General features: G+C 36.5%; 1 protein-coding gene across 8 annotated transcripts in view; it reads left to right on the top strand.

Annotated features, from left to right (window-relative positions):
* CDK13 (cyclin dependent kinase 13) overlaps nucleotides 1-22,875 on the top strand; it is a 120,891-nt gene that overhangs the window by 40,868 nt on the left and 57,148 nt on the right. For all 8 annotated transcript variants that reach the window (XR_014067743.1, XR_014067742.1, XR_014067746.1 and 5 more), the window contains 3 exons: nucleotides 347-517; nucleotides 1,895-2,034; nucleotides 4,027-4,197. Coding sequence is in view for 3 of the 8 variants with exons in the window: in XM_081537405.1 (XP_081393531.1) it covers nucleotides 347-517; nucleotides 1,895-2,034; nucleotides 4,027-4,197 (482 nt within the window). In the remaining 5 variants the exon portion in view is untranslated. The remainder of the gene's footprint in view (nucleotides 1-346; nucleotides 518-1,894; nucleotides 2,035-4,026; nucleotides 4,198-22,875) is intronic.

The raw sequence follows: 22,875 nt of genomic DNA, 5'->3' as shown, positions 1-22,875 counted from the left end.
TTTTTAAGAACAGTTTTGGTATTTACAAAAAAATTACAGTGATATTACAGAGGGTTACCATATTACTTGCACTCGGTTTCATTATTAACATCTAACAGTATTAGTATGGTACATTTGTTACAATTAGTGAACCAATATTCATACATTATTAGCAACTGAATTCCATATTTTTATTAGTTTTGCATTGTTTTTTATCTAATTCTGCATCATTTTTACTCCCAAATTTTGTATTTTGCAGTTGAATATAGCTGGAAAGTAAACTAGTCTTCTGCTATTGCATATTTCATAAATGTATTTTTATTTCTCAGTGAAATAAATTTTGTGTTTATTCGTGATTCCTTTTTAGCTTGCGAGGAAATATTTCAGTAAAAGCGGTTAAAAAAGAAGTAGAAAAGAAACTGCGATGTCTACTCGCTGATTTACCACTGCCCCCTGAGCTACCAGGAGGAGATGATCTCTCAAAAAGTCCAGAGGAAAAGAAAACAGCAACACAGTTACATAATAAAAGGAGACCTAAGTATGTGCTTGCTTTCTACCTGCTCTTAAATTGGCCAGAGATGATTCTGTATCACCAGAAAAAAGATCATAAAATACAAAATTAAGATTTTAAAAAAGTGTATTTATTTTTTCAGCTTAAGTATATGAATAAATTTTATTGGAGCTTTGGAAATTTTTTTCATAATTGCCTGAGTACTTACTCAAAGTGACTAATAAAACCACAATTTTTTCTCAGTTTGTAATGTATTGATTTCTTGGGATTATATGTGTTGAAAAAAACTTCTATAACATATTTAAATGACAGAAATATTGAAATTGGGCAAGGTGGAAGTCAGCAGTCAGTGAGCCCAAACAAAATTAGAAATGGGCAAGCTGCTATGTTTTCCTTTCCTTTTAGCTCCGTTTGCTCCCATAACTAATGCATTCTTCATTTTGCAAGAGGTGGAGTGGAAGAAGGTTTGAAATCTGTATCCTAAATTAGCTTCAAGTAAGTGCCTAGAGATAACTCTTTCCCTTGAAACCTGTTCATCAGTTAAGAAGCGAATGATGATTCCTTTTTTTTTTTTTAACTTAACCAAAGAAAAGTGTGAGTAAGCCTTTGAGTTAGATCTGATTTTAGAATTGCTGTTTCAGATATTGCCTAGTATAAGAATATGAAGTGATTTTCTAGTGTAGAGTAGAAAGCTAGAAAACTTTTTAAAATAGTCTCTCCTTGGGTATTGTAGCTTAATTACTTAAATTCTATTACCTGCCAGAATATTAAAATACAGAGTTACATATCTTCTTGACAAGGGTCAAATATTTGTTGTATATATAATGCACACTTTTTAAAAAGTGTGGATTCCTAAGGGTTGATTATATTAATATTTCTATATTCTCATGACTGAAAGTCTTTCTGGTGCTTCTGTTTTTAAGATAGTTTTATTGAGCCATAAGTCTAAATTTGTTAATATGCTTTATAGTTAGATCTTTGGTAATTTTTGTATTTTTAAACTTTTGACTTTTGAAAGCAAATGTGTATAGATTTGTTGTCAGTGAATGAAAAAGAAAACACTTTGGTGGCTGGCTAGAGAGCTTTGACTCTTTGGACTGGTGTTGCTTTGTTCCACTCACTGAAAAATTACATTGTATTTCTGAAAGTCCTTCATAAACACTTTACTTCTCTTTCCTATTCTGTTAGTCTACAGAAGGAAAGTCAGTATACAGAATAATAACTTAACTTTCATGATGATTTATAGTACCAACTCACAGTGTAACTTGTCTTAGATGATCACAAATATACAAGGGTGAGGGGAAATAAAAGATTTAAGATTGGGTGGAGGGTGGATACTGAGTATTAAATAGTTTATTCAGTTTGCTTGATTGTATATAAAAACTTCAGAACTATATTTGATAGAATATGTGGGCCTCGCTATGGTGAAATCAAAGAGAAAGATATTGACTGGGGAAAACGCTGCGTGGATAAATTTGATATCATCGGAATTATTGGAGAAGGTACCTATGGACAAGTTTACAAGGCCAGGGATAAAGACACTGGTAAGAATGCCAAGTATTTTGGATCTTTGGGTCTATGGAATGTACTTAATTCATGTTTCTCTTCTAATGTATAACTTGAGGAAGTTTCAGGAAAAAGTTAAACTTGAATTTATCATGCTATTGTTTCATCTTGTTTTTGGTTTCATTTTATATATAGACTAATGTTAAGATATGAGTTCAGATAACAAGCTATATACATATATATGTTTAAAAATTTTTTTTTTTTTTAGTACTTATGTTGTGTAGTATGGGGGGATTTAGATTTCTTTCGGTCAGTAAAATTTTACATTGTTAGTAATCAGGTGGAAAGTACCTTGACCTTAATTAGTAAATTTTGTTCTATTAAGACTTATGTGACACCTATATTTTTCCCCCCGCCCCAAGTTTTTTTTCTGTAGAAATTATCCTTTATTTGGAGGCCAGATTTAGCAGTGTAGTCTTTCAAATTATAATATGTCACCTGAGAGAAAGTTTTAAAAAGCCTTGGAGCAGAGGAAAAAGTAATTATGTTAGAGGTCATATATTTTACTAATAAATAGTGCTTAGAGCCAGTATTTAATTTTTATTTATAGTTCCTTGATATAAACCAATACATAAAATAGCATAGATGTTTGAGGCCACTTAGTATAAGGGAGACTACCTTATGCATAGAAACTTTGAAGGCAATTATAGCATGCAGCAATAAAGTAATATTTATAACGATTCTGCATTATCAAAAGAGATTGAATTATAAAGCAAGGAATCATACTGTATTTTAGAGTTCTGTTAAAAAGAATCAACTAAGTTTTAATGATTAAAAGTAAAAATGTCCTTTCTTTGGAAAATTTATAAGAACTGAATTCTTCTTCTTTTTTCCTACAAAGAAGTGGAATGAACAAACTTCTATAGTGAATTTTCTCTTAAAATAGGATTTCTGTGTGTGTGTTTCAGTACACACACCAGGCTTCTTTGGTAGGTCAGATAGTAAAGAATCCACTTGTAAGCGGAAGACCTGGGTTCAGTCCCTTTTGGGAAGATCCCCTGGCGAAAGAAATGGCTGCCCACTCTGTTATTCTTGCCTGGAGAATCAGATGGACAGAGGAGCCTGGCAAGCTACAGTCTATGGGATTGCAAAGAGTCAGACATGACTGAGTGACTAACACGTCAATATTTAGATTATCTGTTACAAAACTCAGTCGTATGTGAATTATGAAATCATTTAGTGTTGAGGGACGAGCACATAGTTTGGAGACAGCTAAACCAGATTTTGAATCCCAGTTTCACTACTGGATAACTGTGCATCTTTGGACAAGTTAATATAAATGAGCATATCTTCTTATCTGTTTAATGTCCAGAGTTTTTGCATCTGTTTAGAGAGATTTTACACATTTATAAGCAAATCGGGTGTATATTTAGTGTTCCCTCTTCATTTTTTAAAAAAAATGACAGTATAATGTATCAACCCTCATTATCTTGCTTTTTTCATTTAATGCATCTTATAAAATAACAATACATTTGGACCTACTGTATCCTTTTTAACAGTTATATAGTATTCTGTAGTTTGAGAAATACCCCATAATTTATTTCACCGGAGACTTTTTGAACCATAAATTTATAATTTGGTATATTGGAAACCAAAATATATTTTGTGGGTTGTAATTTCAAGAGGTAGGAACTGAAATTATGAATTAAAAATTTGGGGGATTCCCTGGTGGTCCAGTGGTTAAGATTCCAAGCTTCTTCTGCAGGGGCATAGGTTCGATCCCTGGTTGGAGAACTAAGATTCCCATGAACTGCCTCAGTTCAGTTCAGTTCAGTCGTTCAGTTGTGTCCGACTTTTTGCGATCCCATGGACCACAGCACGCCAGGCCTCTCTGTCCATCACCAACTCACAGAGTCCACCCAAACCCATGTCCATGAACTGCCTGATGCAGCCAAAAAGAAAAAATAAAAGTTTAAAATGTTACTTGGTTTTGTTAGTTGGTAACCTGATTTTATTTACTTTTCTAACAGGAGAAATGGTAGCCTTAAAAAAAGTACGCCTGGATAATGAAAAGGAAGGGTTTCCTATTACAGCAATTCGAGAAATTAAAATTCTCCGGCAGCTTACCCACCAGAGTATTATCAATATGAAGGAAATAGTGACGGATAAAGAAGATGCTTTGGACTTTAAGAAGGATAAAGGTATGTGTGCATATTTATATAATCAGCTCTGTATATTCATGATGTTACTAATTTGTATATTTTGGTATTGATTATTTAAGTATTAGGTATAGTAAAGTCATTGCCTTAATATCAAACTTATTAAAATTTTTTCTAAAAATTTATTAAATTACAGTTGATTTACAGCATTGTAATAATTTGTGGACAGAGGAGCCTGGTGGGCTACAGACCATAGGGTCACAAAGAGTCGGACACGACTGAAGTGACTGAGCACGCACACATGCTGGTATTTCATCGGTTTTGTGATGAGAGAATTGTTAATTATTGATTGATTTGGTCATTTTTTCATTCCACACACTGTGCCAGTTCAAGACTTGGGCTGACCAATACAGAATCCATTAGGCAATGTGGTTATTTGAATTTAAACTAATTAAAGTGAGTAAAATTAAAAGTTGAGTTCCTTGGTTGCATTAGTGACATTTCAAGTGCTCTATAGTTGTACGTGACTACTGGCTGCAATTTGGATAGTGAAGCTATAGATTGAAAGAAAGTGAAAGTCGCTCAGTTGTGTCCCCCTCTTTGCGACCCCATGGACTTACAGTCCATGGAATTCTCCAGGCCAGAATATTGGAGTGGGTAGCCTTTCCCTTCTCTAGGGGATCTTCCCAACCCAAGGATCGAACCCAGGTCTCCCACATTGCAGGCGGATTATTTACCAACTGAGCCACAAGGGAAGCCCAAGAATACTGGAGTGGATAGCCTATCCCTTCTCCATCGGATCTTCCCTGACTATAGAATATTTCCATCAAATCAGCAAGTTCTAATGAACAGTGCTTGAGATATACAAGGGAAAGAAAAACATCTGGTCTGTGAATCAGCTGAGCTTCTGGGAACCAGACAGATCAGTGCTTGCTAGAACTAGATCAAACTAATACATGAATGACAAGCTTATTTCTGCCCAGAAGTTTTCCTCTGTTAATTTGTAATTGCTAAAATTTCAGTTGTAGGTGGTGAGTTTTCAAGAGAGGTGAAAAAATTTCAATACAGCCTGTGGAATTTTATTTAATAAGGAGGAGAAACTTTGTTAAGGAGTGTGCACCTACCAACTCTATACTATGTCTTCTTTTTTCCCAACTTAAAAAAGTAATGAACTTGGTTGTTATATTAAAAATACAATTTTCCTGTAATGGTGTGGTCTCCAGCAGGTTATTGAGGCAGGATTGAAAGTCATTTGTAAGTTTAAATTTTTTATATACTGCTGTGTATGTGCTCAGTAGTGTCTGACTCTTTGTGACCCTATAGACTTTAGCACACCAGGCCACTCTGTCCATGGGATTTTCCAGGCAAGCATATTGGAGTTGGTTGCTATTTCCTACTCCAGGCAATCTTTGCAACACAGAGATTGAACCCGCATCTCTTGTGTCTCCTACATTGAAGGATTGCGTGTATTATGGTATTAATTTTGTCATATAAAAGGTAAAACTTGTCTCAGATGTTCAATTTATTTGTATCTGATATTTTATGTGAAATTTCCAATTAAGGTGTCTAGACCAGGGATGCATAGTTTTAAGATCTTATACCTTCTTTTTGTGTAGCACTACTGCTATTTAGAATTAGTAACTTTTTTTGAGTAAAGCAGAGTATATCATGAGAAATTCTGAGCTGGATAACTCAAGCTGGAATCAAGATTGTCAGGAGAAATAACAATCTCAGATATGCAGATGATGCCACTTTAATGATAGAAAGTGAAGAGGAACTAAGGAGCCTCTTGATGAAGGTGAAAGAGGAGAGTGAGCAAGCTGGCTTAAAACTCAGCATTCAAAAAACTAAGATCATGGCATCTGGCCCCATCACTTCATGGCAAATAGATGGGGAAAAATGGAAACTGTGACAGACTTTATTTTTTTGGGCTCCAAAATCACTATGGATGGTGACTGCAGCCGTGAAATTAAAAGCTTCTTGCTACTTAGAAGAAAAGCTATGACAAAATTAAATAGCATATTAAAAAGCAGAGATAACAGTTGCTGACAAAAGTCTGTATAAGTCAAAGCTATGGTTTTTCCAGTAGTCGTATACGGATGTGAGCTGGACCATAAAGAAGGCTGGGTGCTGAAGAATTGATGCTTTTGAACTGTAGTGCTGGAGAAGACTTTTGAGAGTCCCTTGGACTGCAGGGAGATCAAACCAGTCAGTCCTAAAGGAAATCAACCTTGAATACTCATTAGAAGGCCTGATGCCGTAGCTCTAATACTTTGGCCACCTCATGCAAAGGATTGACTCATTGGAGAAGACTCTGATGCTGGGAAAGATTGAAGGCACGAGGAGAAGGGGATGACAGAGGATGAGATGGTTGGATGGCATCACCGACTTAATGGACATGAGTTTGAGCCAACTCCAGGAGTAGTGAAGGACAGGGAAGCATGGCGTGCTGCATGCAGTCCATGGTGTTGCAAAGTTGGACACAGCTTAGGGACTGAACAACAATAGCAACTTGTTTAAGTGAGGCACAGGAGGAGAAAAGAAAAATATTAGACTTTCTTTACTTGATTAAAAAAGTGATGTTTACTGTTTTAAGTTTGGGAGATAACACATAAAATGACCCAGATATTATCACTATTGCAATTTTGTGTAGTTTTCCTAATATCTTTCTTCTCTATACATATGATTATTTATTCCCAAACTGAAGTTATGCTTCTGTCATTAATAACTTGCTTTTTTATTGGCATAGTGGCACTTGGATAGACCATATTTCATTCCTCCATTTTATTTTATTTTATTTTATTTCTTTCACTTCTTTCCATTTTATTTCTTTCAGGCATTTCAACTACTGTTTCCTATACTGAAGTGTTCTACTCGAAAATTCTAGTAGTTATTGTACCTTTTCCTATACCTTTAACCAAACATAGGAATTTTATCTTCTAGAAAAAGTCCTGACAAGTTCTGAATTATAGGTTTGATGAGAAATGAAGTAGTGAGTGATAAAAGATTCTGTCTAATAAGCACGTATAATTCTAGCAGTCAGTGAGTCCATATGTCTTTTTGTTTAAAACTTATTTGCATCTGATTATTCCCTTAACTTCATTATAGAAATGGGATTACTAGGTCAAAGGATTTGAACTTTGAAATTTCTTGACACATTACCACATTGTTTTCCAGACAGTTTGTGTCCATTTACACTCTGAAAAGTAGGGCAGCAATAGAACAGAATAGGAAAAAAGGGGAACTGCCTCCACTTGTTAAAGGGCATCTGTGAAAAATAAGGATGTCTGCTCTTGCCACTTCTATTCAACATTACCAGGGCAATTAGGTAAAAAATTGAAATAGAAAGTAACCAGTTGGAAAGGAGGAAGTAAAACCAACTCTAATCAGTTTGTGTGTGTGTGTGTTTGCATGTATACACAGTACAGAAAATTCTGTGTAATCCACTAAAAATCTGTTAGAACTAATAAATGCGGTCAGCAAGGTGGCAGAAGATCAATATACGGAAATCTGTTCTTCTTTAGTAGTGAGCAGTCTAAAGTGAAATTAAGAAAACTTTAGTTTACATTAGCATTGAAAAGAATAAAATATCCATGAGTAAATTGACCAAAAAAATTGTAAGCCTTTGTACCCTGAAAACTGCAAAATATCATTGAAAGAATATTAAGACCTAAATAAATGGCAAGATGTTGGATTAGATTCATAATACTCCCCAATTTGATGTATGTATTCTATTCAGTCTCTCTCAGAATCCCAGCTGGCTTCCTTAAAGAAACTGACATGTTGATCATAAGATTCATATGAAAATTCAAAAGGTGAACTAATAAAACAAGAAAAAAATTAGAAAAACAAAATTGGAGGGCTCATACAAAGAGATGTCAAATATTTCTTCTGGCTTTAAGATACATATAGAGATCAGTGAAATACAATTGAGAGTCTAGAAACAGACCCTCATAGTTATGGTCAGTTGATTTTTTTTATGAAGATACCAGGACAAGTCCATAAGCTTTTTTAGCAATCAGTGCTGGGTCAAGTGGATATCTATCCACATGTAAAAGAATGAAATTGGACCCCTTTCTCACATTATACACAGTAATTAACTGAAAATGGATTAAGAACCTAAATATAAGAGCTAAAACCATATAAAACTCTTAGAAGAAAATCTAGGAGTAAACTTCATGGCCTTGGATTGGCCAGAGCCACCTTAGTTACGACACTAAAAGGAGAAACCAAAGGAAAAAAATAATTTATTAGACTTGATGAAAATTTAAAACTTTTGTCCTTTGGTGGACACCATTGGAAAAGTAAAAAGACAACTCAGAATGGGAGAAATTTATAAATCATATATCTGATAAGAGGCTTGTATCTAGACTATATAAAGAACTCTTAGAACTAAATGCAAAGGATTTCAGTAGACATTTCTCTGAAGAAGATACACAAATGGCCTATAAGCATATGGAGAGATGTTCAACATCATAGTCATTAGGGAAATACTGATCAAAACTACAATGAGATACCACCTTATTTACACTATCAGTTGACCATAATTAAAAGGATAGGTAATAACAAGTGTAGGGGGGAGATGTGGAGAAATTGGAAGACTCGTACATTATTGGTGGAATGTAGAATGGTACAGTGGACTACTTGGAGAAGCAGCCTGGCATTTCCTCAAATTATTATATGTGACTCAGAACAGCTTCTACTCCTAAGGACATATCCAGTAGAAATAAAAGTCTGTTATATTTATGCAGTTGAATATTACTCTGCCATTAAAAGGATTGAAGTACTTACACCAACAAATTAGGTAACTTAGATGAAATGCATTCATTCATAAAAGCACAGAACCTACCAAGAATCATGAGGAAATAGAAAATCTAAATAGACATATAACTGTTTAAGAGATGAATCTGTACTAAAAAAAAAAAATATCTCCAGACTGCCGGTTCAGTCACAACTAGGTGTTGAACAGCCATCAACAGGAGGACACTGGAACCCACCTAAAAAAGATACCCCATGTCCAAAGACAAGAAGCTACAATAAGATGGTAGGAGGGGCACAATAACGATAAAATCAAATCCCATACCTGCTGGATGAGCAAGCCACAAACTGGAGAACAGTAATACCAAAGAACTTTTCTCGTTGTGAAAGTTAAAAGCCCCATGTCAAGCTTCCCAGCCTGGGGATCCAGCAAAGGGACTGGGAATCCCCAGGGAATCTGAGCTTGAAGAACAGTGGGATTTGATTACAGATAGGTCTTCCACAGGACAGGGGGAAACAGAAACTCCACTCTTGGAAGACACAGACAAAATCTTGTATACACCAAGACCCAGGGGAAAGGAGCAGTGACCCTTCAGGAGACTGAACCAGACCTACCTGCTAGTGTTGGAGGGTCTCCTGTAGAGGTGTGGTTTGGCAGTGGCTTGCTGTGGGGATGGGGGCACTGGAAGCATCAGTCCTGGAAGGTGCCCTGTGAAGTAATTCTTCTTGGAGTTTGCCGTTAACCCTACCATAGAGCCCAGGGCTGGGTCACCTCAGGCCGGACAACTAACAGAGAGGGAGAGAAACCCCACCCATATGCAGATAATTGGATTAAAGCTTTATTGATCAAGGCTCTGCCCACCAGAGCAAGACCCAGTTTTTCCCATCCAGTCCCTCCCATCAGGATGCTTACACAAGCCTGTTACCCTCATCTCCTGTTAAACAGAAGAAGCAAGAAGAACCACATTCCCATAACTGCTAGTACGAAAACCACATTACAGAAAGTTAACGAGGATGAAAAAGCAGAGAGTTATGTCCCAGATGAAGGGACAAGGTAAAACTCCAGAAAAACAACTAAATGAAGCGAAGATAGGCAGCATTCTAGAAAAAGAATTCAGAATAATGATAGTGAAGATGATCCAGAATGGAGAACATGCAAGAAATGTTTACCAAAGACCTAGAAGAACTAAAGAACAAACAAACAAACAGAGATGAATGTTACACTGGAAGGAATCAATAGCTGAATAACTGAGGCAGAAGAACAGATCAGTAACCTGGAAGATTGTTGGAAATCACTACCACAGAACAGAATTTAGAAAAAATGAAAAAAAAAAATGAAGATAGCTTAAGAGACCTCTGGGACAACATTCGCATTATTGCGGTGCCAGAAGGAGAAGAGAGAGAGAGAGGACCCAAAAAAATATTTTAAGAGCTAATAGCTGAAAACTACCCTATCATGGGAAAGGAAATAGACAATCAAGTCCAGGAAGTGCGGAGTCCCAGGCAGGATAAATCCAAGGAGGAGCACCCTGAGGCACAGTAATCAAACTGACAGAAATTAAAGACAAAGGTAAAATATTAAAAGCAACAAGGGAAAAACTAAAAGTAACATACACGGGACCTTCCATACTGTTAGCAACTGATTTCTCACCGAAAACTCCACAAACCAGAAGGGAATAGCTGGATGTATTTAAAGTGATGAAAGGGAAGAACCTACAGCAAGAATACTCTACCTAGCAAGGCTCTAGTTCACATTTGATGGAGAAATCAAAAGCTTTCCAGACAAGCAAACGTTAAAATTCAACACTCCCAAACCAGCTATAATACAACAAATGCTAAAGGAACTCCTCTAGCCAGGAAACACAAGAGAAGGAAAAGACCTACAGAAAATTACCCCAAAACAATTAAGAAAATGGTAATAGGATGATACATATTGATCATTATCTTAAATGTAAATGGATTCGATGTACCAATCAAAAGACATAGATTGGCTGTGTGGATGAAAACCTGTATGTATGCACTTCCACTTAACCGCATCACTCTACTTAACCCCTTAAATTGTATGTAATTATTTTCTCTTGTTAGGTTAGGTATGTTTCCATTATGGCTTGCAATTATAATTATCTTTTAGTTTTTGCCTGGCTATTGATTGTGAAAATTGATAAAATCTTTTCTTACTTTGATTATGTAACTATTCGCTTAGTACCACTGTGTTATGATTGGTCAACAGAAAATCATTGAATTTTTTATCACTAAAACTAGCATTTAATAGAAAAACCTGTGATCACTTTTTAAAATCCAGATGCATATAAGGATTATCTTGGAAATTTTTGAAAAATACAAATGCCCAAGTATTGCTTTTTTCTCCAAGGCTTCAGATGTGTTTCTAATGAGCAGCCATGTTTAAAAAGAATTGGACTGTATGACTTTACTTTTATCTAATTTGTTTCACTTTTTCTATTTCATATTCAGTGTTCCCATTTCATTTAGTTTTTGTTTTCCAGGTTCTCCGTCTCTCTCTTTTTTTGATATTCTTTCTCAACTCTTTATCGAGAAAGTAGAGAAGATTTTGGATAAATATATATGTGTATAAATAGTATGTATAATATATCTGTTTCAGAAAACTGAGGAATTTTTGCCTAACCAAAATATTTATGACATTTTGATACCACTTGTTTGAGTTAGTATGAATAGTTTGCTAGATTTCTAATCTATATTCACTCAAAACTTTGATATAATTCCATGTATTTTGGCATCTAGTGTTACTGCTAAAAATCTAGGAAGTTTATTATGTTAGTTATCTTTAAATAAAAAATTTGATGCTTGAAACTTCTAACCCAATTCTGAGAATATAAAGAGATACTATGTTGCTAGAAAAAAAAACCCAGGAAATTAACATGTGATACACTATTATTAACTAAATACAGATTTTGTTCATATTTCACAACACATAAAAAAATTTTCAACAAAAAATGCCCAGGTCCAGATGGTCTTGCTGATGATTTCTGTCAAAAATTTAATGAAGAATTAACACCAGTTCTCTCCAGACTCTTCCAAAAAATTTAACAGGAGAAATAGTTCAAACTCATTGTCTAAGCCTAGCATTACTCTGTTACCAAACCTTGGCAAAGACTATAAGAAAACTATAGGCTAATGATTCTTCTGATGAATATTCAACAAAATAAATTCAGAGCCTCTTGATGAAAGTGAAAGAGGAGAGTGAAAAAGTTGGCTTAAAGATCAACGTTCAGAAAACTAAGATCATGGCATCTGGTCCCATCACTTCATGGGAAATAGATGGGGAAACAGTGGAAATAGTGTCAGACTTTATTTTTTTGGGCTCCAGAATCACTGCTGATGGTGACTGCAGCCATGAAATTAAAAGACGCTTACTCCTTGGAAGGAAGGTTATGGCCTACCTAGATAGCATATTTAAAAGCAGAGACACTACTTTGCCAACAAAAGTCCGTCTAGTCAAGGCTATGGTTTTTCCAGTGGTCATGTATGTATGTGAGAGTTGGACGGTGAAGAAAGCTGAGCGCCGAAGAATTGATGCTTTTGAACTGTGGTGTTGGAGAAGACTCTTGAGAGTCCCTTGGACTGCAAGGAGATCCAACCAGTCCATCCTAAAGGAGATCAGTCCTGGGTGTTCATTGGAAGGACTGATGTTGAGGCTGAAACTCCAATACTTTGGCCACCTCATGCGAAGAGTTGACTCGTTGGAAAAGACCCTGATGCTGGGTAGGATTGGGGGCAGGAGGAGAAGGGGACGACAGAGGATGGATGGCATCACTGACTCGATGGACATGGGTTTGGGTGGACTCAGGGAGTTGGTGATGGACAGGGAGGCCTGGCGTGCTGCAATTCATGCGGTCGCAAAGAGTTGGACTTGAGTGAGTGACTGAACTGAACTGAAATTCAGCAATGTTTTGAAAGGATTATACACTGTGATCAAGTGAGATTTAGTCTTGGATTGCAAAGATGATTCAGTGTATTAAAATCAATGTGATATATTACATTATTACAATGAAGGGGAAAAAAAATAACATGACAATCTCAATTGAGACTAAACATTTGTCTTAGTGTCTTAGTCTCTATTTCTCAGAGAAAAAGCATTTAGCTGTTTAATGCACTTTTATAATAAAAACACTCAACAAACTAGGAATAGAAGGAAACTATGTCAACATATTAAAGAGCATATATGATATGAAAATTCCAGAGCTAACATCATGCTTAGTGATGAAAGACTGAAGGCTTTTCTAAAATCACGTAGAAGACAAGACTATAGTTTCCCCATGCTGTCTGAAAACTTTGTGGTCTTGTGAAGCCTTCTGTAAGCCAAATGGCATAAAGGGAAGAAACAATTACTTTAGGACACATCTTGCTAATAAAATCAAAAAAGAAATTGAGATAAAGCACAGTTATGGCAACCTGATGCTAAGAGTGGGAGCATAGCTGTCAGGGAAGGAGGTTGGTAGTGCTACTCTCATTGCTCAGAGTGCATTCTGCTTCTGTAATGGATCAGTGCAAAATCAATACTGAATGCTATTTTGGCTTTTTACCTTTTTTGGTAACAGCAAAAATCCTCTTTCAGTTAGCGAAAACAGATACTAATGTAGGTCTTCTATAAAAAGCAAAGTGGTGTAAAATGAACTTTCTAAAAATGTGATATACTTGTACCTGCTTTTGTTGCTTCTGTTCAACATGGTGATTGAATTCCCAGTCAGAGCAAGAAAAAGAATAGATGCCCAAATAGGAAAAGAAGAAATAAAATTATGTCTGTTCATAGACAGCATGGCTTTATGTGTAGAAAACTCTAAATGTTTCACACACACATATACACACAGTTAGAATTAATGAATAAATGCAGCAAAGTAGCAGGGAACAAAATCAACATCCAAAAATCAATTGCATTTCTATACTCTTTAACAGTGAAAAATATGAATAAAAGTAGAAAACAATTCTGTTTACAATAGCATCATAAAGAATAACAGGAATAAATTAGTCAAGGAAATGAAAATGTTTTACACTCAAAATTACAAGACAGAAAGTTAAGGACGCCAATAAATTACAGATATTTGTGTTTATGGATTAGAAGACTTAATAGTTTTAAGGTAGTAATACTACTCAAGGTAGTCTACAAATTTAGGGCAACTCTTACGAAAATTCCACATTGATTTTTGCAGAAAAAGGTTTATTTTTAAGTATAATGTAAAATATCAAATGTATGCATAAATTTAAAAATAGTATAATGAAATAACACTCCATGTACCCATGGCTCACCTTTACCAGTTATCAACTCATGGCCAATCTTGTTTGTATATGATCCATATCACAGTGATCTAAACTGCAATCTCAGGAATCAAAGAACAAATTAAACTCCAAGTAAATAAATACAAGAAAATTAAGAGTGGAAATCAGTGAAATAGAAAACAAATATGCTAATAGATTAAAAAGCAATAAAACCAATATGTGATTCTTCGAAAGTGGGAATATCATTTCCGACCCTACAGATGTTAAAATGATACAGGAATTATGACAACTTTATATGCATAATTTCGACAACTTAGAGGAGATGAACACATTCTTCAAAGGAGAAAAAAGCAGAGCAATGATAAATCTGAGTGACCTTTGTGAAAGGGTTGTTGGACCCAGTTCGTGTGTGTGTGTGTGTGTGTGTGTGTGTGTAGGGTTCCCCACCTCAAGAGTCAATCCTTAAAGCACCCTGCTGGTGTCTCAATTCTGACACTGTCTACTGGGAGGTAGAAACAGATTCCAAAGGTGTAGGGCTCAGTCCCGCAAAACTGCACTCTAGTTCAGATGCTGGTCACAATCCCAGGTTATTACCAGCACTTCTGACCAACCAGCTATAAATCAGAAGTTTCCACAACCCCCTCCTTGGGTTCATTTAACTTGTTATAATGGCTCAAAGAACTCAGGAAAATTCATTTATTCACTGGATTACAGATTTATTACAACTTGACATTAAGTGATATGAATCAACAATCAGATGAACAGATACATAGGGTGAGGGTCCAAAAGGGGGAGTTTCTGTCTTTGTGAAGCTTATGGTCTGGCATGGTACACAGGGAAGCATACTGCTTCCCTAAAGGGGAAAACTCTTGAAAACCCTTGGCCCCCGTTTTTTTTGGTGTTGTTGTTTTGTTTTTATGTAGGCTTAATTACATAGCCAAAATTGATTATTAACTTATTGGCTATTGATGATTGGTACTACCTCTGGTCTCTTCTTCCACAGTGGTTGCATCAGTTTACAGTCCCAACAACAATGGAGAAGAGTTCGCTTTCCTCCACACCTTCTCCAGCATTTGTTATTTGTATACTTTTTAATGATGGCCATCTTGACTGTTCATCTTTTTAGTGATTTACATGAAAAGTATCCTGCGATCTGGTTTTCTTGCTCATTGTGTGTTTCTTATGTTATTGCTTAGTGTTTGTTGAATTGAATTGAGGAGAAAAATATTTATGAAACAAATACTGTATTGTTTTCTGTTTCAGAATAACTGAATGAACCTTTCATGATTGTGAATTTTGCCTGATCAGTAAAAGTTATAGGAAGATGCTTTTAGTTATTACATCAATAAAACACAAATAGTGCTTTTAAAGGAAAAAAATCGAACTCTTAACTAGTAATGACTTCCTTTGAGTTACAGGAAATAAAGAGTTAGCCTCATGTGTTGAAATTTAGAGGTAATGTACATAGATCAGAATGTGTAGGTGCCCATTAGGAGGTGATCTATGGCAAGAAGATTGTCAGTCCTTTTAAGGAATCTGTAGGAAGGTAGGTCAGGGGTAGTAGGTGGACATGGAAGGGGTGTAGGGATTCCATTTCCCTGCCATTATTTCCTGAATAGCTGAACAAGAAATATGTTATTTTGAGGCAGATGTTAAAAGGTAATAGTTATGGGAACTATGTGTAATGGTTGAGAGCATAGTTGGAATCTGTGCTTCTTGCACTATCATGTCCTCTCTGTTTTCCTCACCTGGAAAATGATATAGTAATACCTAACTCATAGGTTTGTTGTATCAAATGAGACAAACTGTGTGAAGTGCTAAACCTAGACATTTGCACATAGTAAGCACACAGTAAAGTTTGCTGTTATCATAGCTTGGTAGTTGATTGTGAGGGCAGAAATAGGTCAGTAATACAATAATTGTTCCAAGCGCAGAGGGTGGATGTTTGGGAGAAATGAATATTTTAGTTTTAGTCTTTAGTGAAACTTGACTATGTGGAGATCAGATATCAGGAATGGTGCTGACCCAGAAGTTAAAGTAAAGAAAATTTCCTGAAAGCTTAAAAATAGTCTCTAATTATTAACAGCAAAAGTTGTTAAGAAGAGTAAAAAACTTGTCACATCTGACCAGCTGTGATTGACTGGTTAACTCACCAGAAGTCAAAAAGTGAATTTTTTGTGCGAAGTCACTTCAGCTGTGTCTGACTTTTTGTGACCCCATGGACGGTAGCTCACCAGGCTCCTCTGCCCATGAGATTGTCCAGGCAAGATTACTGGAGTGGGTTACCATTTCCTTTTCCAGGGAATCTTCCTGACCCAGGGATCGGACCCGTGTCTCTTAAGTCTCCTGCATTGGCAGATGGGTTCTTTACCACTAGCACCACCTGGGAAGCAAGCCCCAGAGTTCTTGGTTGGATCAAACCCAAGCAGCCAAAAGGAAGTCAAAAGGGTAAAACTCAATAGCAGGCAGAAGGACTGATGCCAGTTGCAGAAGCCATAGAATGCTATGGCTGTCAGTAAGCTGAAAGAATTCTGCAGTTAAATTCTGTGGTGGAGAAAGGGAGTGAACTAAAAGACAGCTGTTAGATTGCTCTGTGGTTTTTGAGCCCTCTCTGAGGAAGTGAATAACCCATTTTGCTTCATGATGAAAAGGGGATGGGACACTCAGGCTGAGGGATTGTTTTGCTCTTGCCATTTAGTAGGTGTGTGATAATGGGCAGATTATTTAGTGTCTCTTCAGCCCCTGTGTTGCAAGGAGATAGTACTTTTTGAGTAATTCTGAAGCTTAAATGAGATAATATGTGAAGTATTTTCACCTCTGTAGTAGTTTACCATTTTTTATGCTTACTGTAGCGTCAGCCTACATACTAATATGTCACTCTTAAAGTGAATGTTATAGAAGAGACTTAATATAATAGTTGATAATCATGCAATTACTACATAAGACTTTCAGATTTCTTATTTCTTTTCATTTGTGTGCAGAATTTTGTTGAAAGTCATTTGTTAGAATTTGGAAGGTACTATGCCATGTGCCATATCTTTAGAGGTGTATCTCATGTTTAAAAGAAATAGCTGTGGCATCAATGTTCTTTTTAACATATAGGCACAGTTTTCCTTTATAGCTCAGAAAAGGTTTACTAGAAGAAGACATAAACCAGGAACAAAACCCCAATAATTTCTAGTAAATATTAGCAAAAATATTTAGCTGCCAATGCAGGAGACGTGGGTTTGATCCCTGGGTTGGGAAGATCCCCTGGAATAGGAAATGGCAACTCTCTCCAGTATTCTTGCCTGTAAAATCCCATGGACAGAGAGTCTTGGCAGACTACACTCCATGGGTTCGACGAGTCAGATATGACTGAGCCACTGAGCACACACATACATAAAGGAAGTGTAATTTAAGTACAACATATTTTTTACCTGTCAAAAACTGTTGAACTTCTTTCACCTGATTCTTCATAGAATTATAAAAAAAATAACATATCTGGTGAATTAAAGCCCTGGAAATATAGAAATAAAGAATATAAATGAGTAGAATAGAGACATAGGCATAGATGCTCTGACATTTGGCCAACAATAAAGGTTTTCCTGGTGGCTCAGATGGTAAAGAATCCACCTACAATATGTGGGAAACCTGGGTTTGATCCCCTGGTTGGGAAGATACCCTGGAGGAGGGCATGGCAACCCACTACAGTGTTCTTGCTTGGAGAATCCCATGGACAGAGGGGGCCTGGTGAACTACAGTCCGTGGAGTTACAGTCGGAGATGATTGAGTGGCTAGCACCACACGGCACAGCACAACAAAGAGACGCCGAGTGGCTCCCTCATTTTAGTTTCTTTGCAGGCATTTTTGTGTGTGTGAAAAAGTATACACCTTATTTAATCATTAAGTTGACATAATCAATATTCTGTAAAATAGACATTTCTTCTATATCATACAGCCATTTTTGTTCTGTAGTTTTGTAATTTGTGTATATTTTATTAGACTTTCCTCTGTTAATAGGCATTGAGGCTATTGGTTTTTAGCTTCTGTTAGTAATGCTTTATCAAACACCATTAAATGTAAACCTATGTATATTTCTTGAGTCCTTCTATAGATACATTCTTAAAGTGGACTTGTTAGGTTACATGATACAGCTTTTTAATGTTACTAATTACAGCCAAATTAACATATAAGAAAGCTTATACTAATTTACATATTCATTATAATTTTGTGTGAATGCTTTGTTTAATGAATCACAGTTCATTATTGATTTTACATTTTTTGTCCAACTCACAAGAGAAAATAATACTTTTTTGTTACTCGTGAGGTTAAATATTTTTTTCATGTTTCTTGCCATTTCTTCTGTGAATTGCTTGTTCCTTTGACATTTTCTTACCATCTGGGGAGATTTATTAAAATATAGATGTTAATGCTTCATGTGTTTCACATATCATAGTTAATTTTTCCCATTCTGTTGCTTGCCTTTAACTTTTTCTGTTTTTTGTAAATTTAGATTTTATATGTGGTCATTCTGTCAGTTTGGGGCTTTTTGAGGGAAAGTGATTTGTCTTATGCCTAGCCTTCTAGAAAATTATGAGAATGTTTTTCTGAAGTTTTTTTCAACTTCTGTTTTAGTTTCAGATTTTTAGATATTTAAATCATTTTTATTCTGTTCTGCTATCTTTAATCCGGAGAAGGCAATGGCACCCCACTCCAGTACTCTTGCCTGGAAAATCCCATGGACGGAGGAACCTGGTAGGCTACAGTCCATGGGGTCGCTAAGAGTCGGACGACTGAGCGACTTCACTTTCACTTTTCACTTTCATGCACTGGAGAAGGAAACGGCAACCCACTCCAGTATTCTTGCCTGGAGAATCCCAGGGACGGCGGAGCCTGGTGGGCTGCCGTCTATGGGGTCGCACAGAGTCGGACACGACTGAAGCGACTTAGCAGCAGCAGTAGCAGCAGCTATCTTTAATCAAGTTCCTTATGTTATGGGCTTTCCTGTTTTACTGACCCTTTTGCATGTTCTGCTACCATACCACGTTGTTTCAATTATTGCAACCTTATAATTACATGTTAATTTCTGTAAATAAGGGTTTCTTCTCCTTTCCCCCTTACAAGAAGGTCTTATGTATTTTTATGCATTTAGGTGGAGATTAGGTGTGAAAACTTACTAGGATGGAGATTTGACTGGAATTACATTCAGCTTCATTTGGGGAAGGGCAGGGATTTTTAAAAACTTATTGATAGGATCATAGATGGGTATGTTTATGTAATGCTTGAGAGTGGAAATTGGTATAACTTTCAGAGTGTAGTTAAGGGCATGGTAGAGTGTGTGACACATACTAAATGATCTGTAATATTTGATGTTGATATTATAATAATTATTTCTTAGAAGATAATGTGTCCTATAAATCAGCTATCCTGTTATTAGAACCATATAAGGGGACTTGCCTGGTGGTACAGTGGGTAGGAATCTGCCTACCAGTACAGGGGCCCTAGGTTCAGTCCCTGGTCTGTGAGCATTCCACACGCCTCGGAACAACTAGGCCCCTGTGCCGCAAATAAGCAAGCCCTCTAGCGCCCATGAGCCACAACTACTTTAGTCCATGTGCTGCACCTACCGAAGTCCGTGTGCCTAGAGCCTGTGCTCCGCAACAAGAGAAGCCACCACAATGAGAAGCCCTTGCAAAGCAACGAAGAGTAGACCCCACTCAGTGCAACTAGAGAAAGCCCGTGCATAGCAAGGAAGACCCAGCATAACCAATAAATAAATAAATGTTTTTTCTTTTTCTTTTTTTTTCAAAGTTATCTGTTCTTTAATTGCCTCTACAAATGCAAAGTTTCCCACTGCCAGTGTTTTTTCAAAAGAAGCATATAAGGAAGTAATCATGACTTCATATAGATAAAGCTGTGAAACTGTTCTTCGTAGCATTGCTTATAGTAGCAAAATGTTAGAAACAATTATCTAACAATGAAGGATTCTTAAACAGAACTAGGGCATATTATTACTGTGGAATACCGTATAGCTCTTAAAATTATGTAAAAATTAAATGATAATGAGGAAAATTGTTTACCCTTTATATTATGAACTGGAGAAAGTTCACAAAGGAAGATACTAAGTTTAATCCAATTTTTGTTTTAAAAACGTATTCTGGGAGTACTGGGAAACCTGTGGGGGTGATAGATATATTCATTATCTTAATTGTAGCCATAGTCTCACAAGTGTATAATACCTATGTGAAAACTACTTAAATTTTATCTTCTGAATATATGCAGTTTATTTTATTAACTAATAATATCAAATCTATTTAAAAAAACTTTGTTCTTTAAATGTAATAAATGTAAGGAAAACTGTTGAGCTTATTGCTCCAAGAAATAAAACCATTAGTGCATAGAGAGAGAGAGAGAGAGAAAGATTGATTTTAAGGAATTGGGTCACATGATTGTAGAGGCCAGCAGGTCTGTCATTTGTAAGGCCTTCTGGCAAGCTGGAAATTCTGGCAGGAGTTGTTGCAGTCTTGAGTTCAAAGGCATTCTGGAACAGAATTCTTCTTTACGGGACCTCAGTCCGTTCTCTTAAGACTTCGTATTAAGTCTCTCCTCAAAGTCTACTGATATAAAAGTTAATTAAATCTAAAATACCTGTACACAACAACATCTAGACTGGTTTTGAGCAAGCATCTGCATACTATAGTGTAGCTGAGTTCGCACGTAGAATTAGCCATCTCACTTGTGTTAGAGTGATTTCAGCAGAGTAACAGAAAATCCAGTTGGAATGGTTTAAAAGGTCCAGAGGTTGAGCAGGGTTTAAGGTAAGTTGATTCAGTGGCTTCAGGATGTCATCAAAGACCCTAGTTATGCTATCCGTACTGTCTGTTTCGTTCTCACTGTAGTGTGCCTTGGAGAGGCAGTTGTTCGTATCTGGAGAGGTATCCTGGTTTCCCATGGCTCTTTGAAGATGTACTTGTGCCTGCACATCTGTAAAGCAGTCACCAGCAGGAGGTTTGCCAAGAAACTACTTAACGTAAAATGTGCCCAAATTTAGACTATCATAAAAAGGAAAGAAACTAAGAAAAGTACCACTTTCAGAACTCAGGAGCTTACTTGGAGAGGAGATTGCTGAGTTATACAGAGGTCAGTTCATTGGCTTTGTGTGAAATCCAAAGATACACACTAGAGTGTAACATAAGAAGATTGAGAAATAACCTGTTCTGGTAAGCAATGTAAAGGTTATGCACTGGTTTTGTCCTTTTTTTTTTCCCCATTTAAATTAGTAGTCTGTATCTCTAGGACAGGTGGGAACTGGCAGCCAAACATACTGAGTCATAAAGATAATGGAGTTATTGACCATTTTTAATATAAAATGTAGCAAGTTGCATTGATATCTTTTTTTTTTTTTAATTTTTTGATTATGCTGAGTCTTCTTTGCTGCATACAGGGTTTTTCTGTTTGTAGTGAGAGGGCTCTGTTGTGGTGTGTGGGCTTTTCATTGTGGTGTCTTCTCTTATTGCATAGCACAGGCTCTAGGCATGTGGGCTTCAGTGGTTGTGGTGTACAGGCTTAGTTGCCCTGTGCCTTGTGAAATCTTCTCAGACCAGGGATTGAACCCATGTACCCTGTATTGGTAGGTGGATTCTTATCCACCTGACAGGAACTTACCAATAGGAAATTCCAGTATCCTCTTTTTTTAATGCTGTGACTTTAGTGTTTTATTTAGTGAATGTAATAATTGTTTACTGACTCATCTTCCATCACTGGGTTTGTTCATAAGGTTTAAGTTCATTTCACTCTGGGGTTTTCAGTTACCAAATTTCTGATTTGGGGATTTTAGGTCATTTTAGTGTATAATGGGATTTTCTAACAACTGTTATATACTCATAAGATTTGTCTATTTTTACAGATACTTGGGGTAACAGGAATTGAATGAATTTTGTACTTTACAAAGTTTTTTTGTTATTTGTCTCTGTTTTTTGAAATTGAATTGGATTTGTACCTTATTTTCTAGATTTAATATAGCTTGATAAGCTCTCAACTTTCATGAATATAGCTTGATATTGGCCCTTCTTTGGAGTAAGTAGTTATTGTATTGGACATATTTTGCCATCTCCTACCAATTTACCCTACTTCCTACTTACTTTACTTCCTATAATAGCCTTGAGCTTTTTTGTTTGTTTTTGAGGTTCCAGCTTTTATCTCTTCTTTGTCCATGAAACTGTGGCTCATGGACTTCACTTCTGGCTCCCTAGATACGTGTCACTCAGGTTTGGCTAGTTAGAGCCTTACAGTGTTTCTGTCCACGGATTTGAGACTTTTCCTAAGGTTCCATGTTGTAAAGAATCCGCCTGCAATGCAGGAGACCCTGGTTCGATTCCTGGGTTGGGAAGATCCACTGGAGAAGGGATAGGCTACTCACTCCAGTATTCTTGGGCTTCCCTTGTGGCTCAGCTGGTAAAGAATCTGCCTGCAATGTGGGAGACCTGGGTGTGATCCCTGGGTTGGGAAGATCTCTTGGAGAAAGGAAAGGCTACCCCCTCTAGTCTTCTGGCATAGAGAATGCCATGGACAGTATAATCCATGGGGTTGCAAAGAGTTGGACATGCCTCAGCAACTTTCACTGCAACAACTGCATGTATATTGAATGAGGTCTCTTACTTGTGAGTTGTGCACCTGAGAGCAAGAAGGGGCTTTTGCTGTAGCAGTCACCCTGAGAGTATGGGGTCT

The sequence above is a fragment of the Giraffa tippelskirchi genome, chromosome 10 (assembly GCF_054371585.1).
Source record: "Giraffa tippelskirchi isolate mGirTip1 chromosome 10, T2T-mGirTip1v1.2.pri, whole genome shotgun sequence".
Lineage (NCBI taxonomy): Eukaryota > Metazoa > Chordata > Mammalia > Artiodactyla > Giraffidae > Giraffa > Giraffa tippelskirchi.
This window is presented reverse-complemented; position numbering and strand designations above follow the sequence as displayed.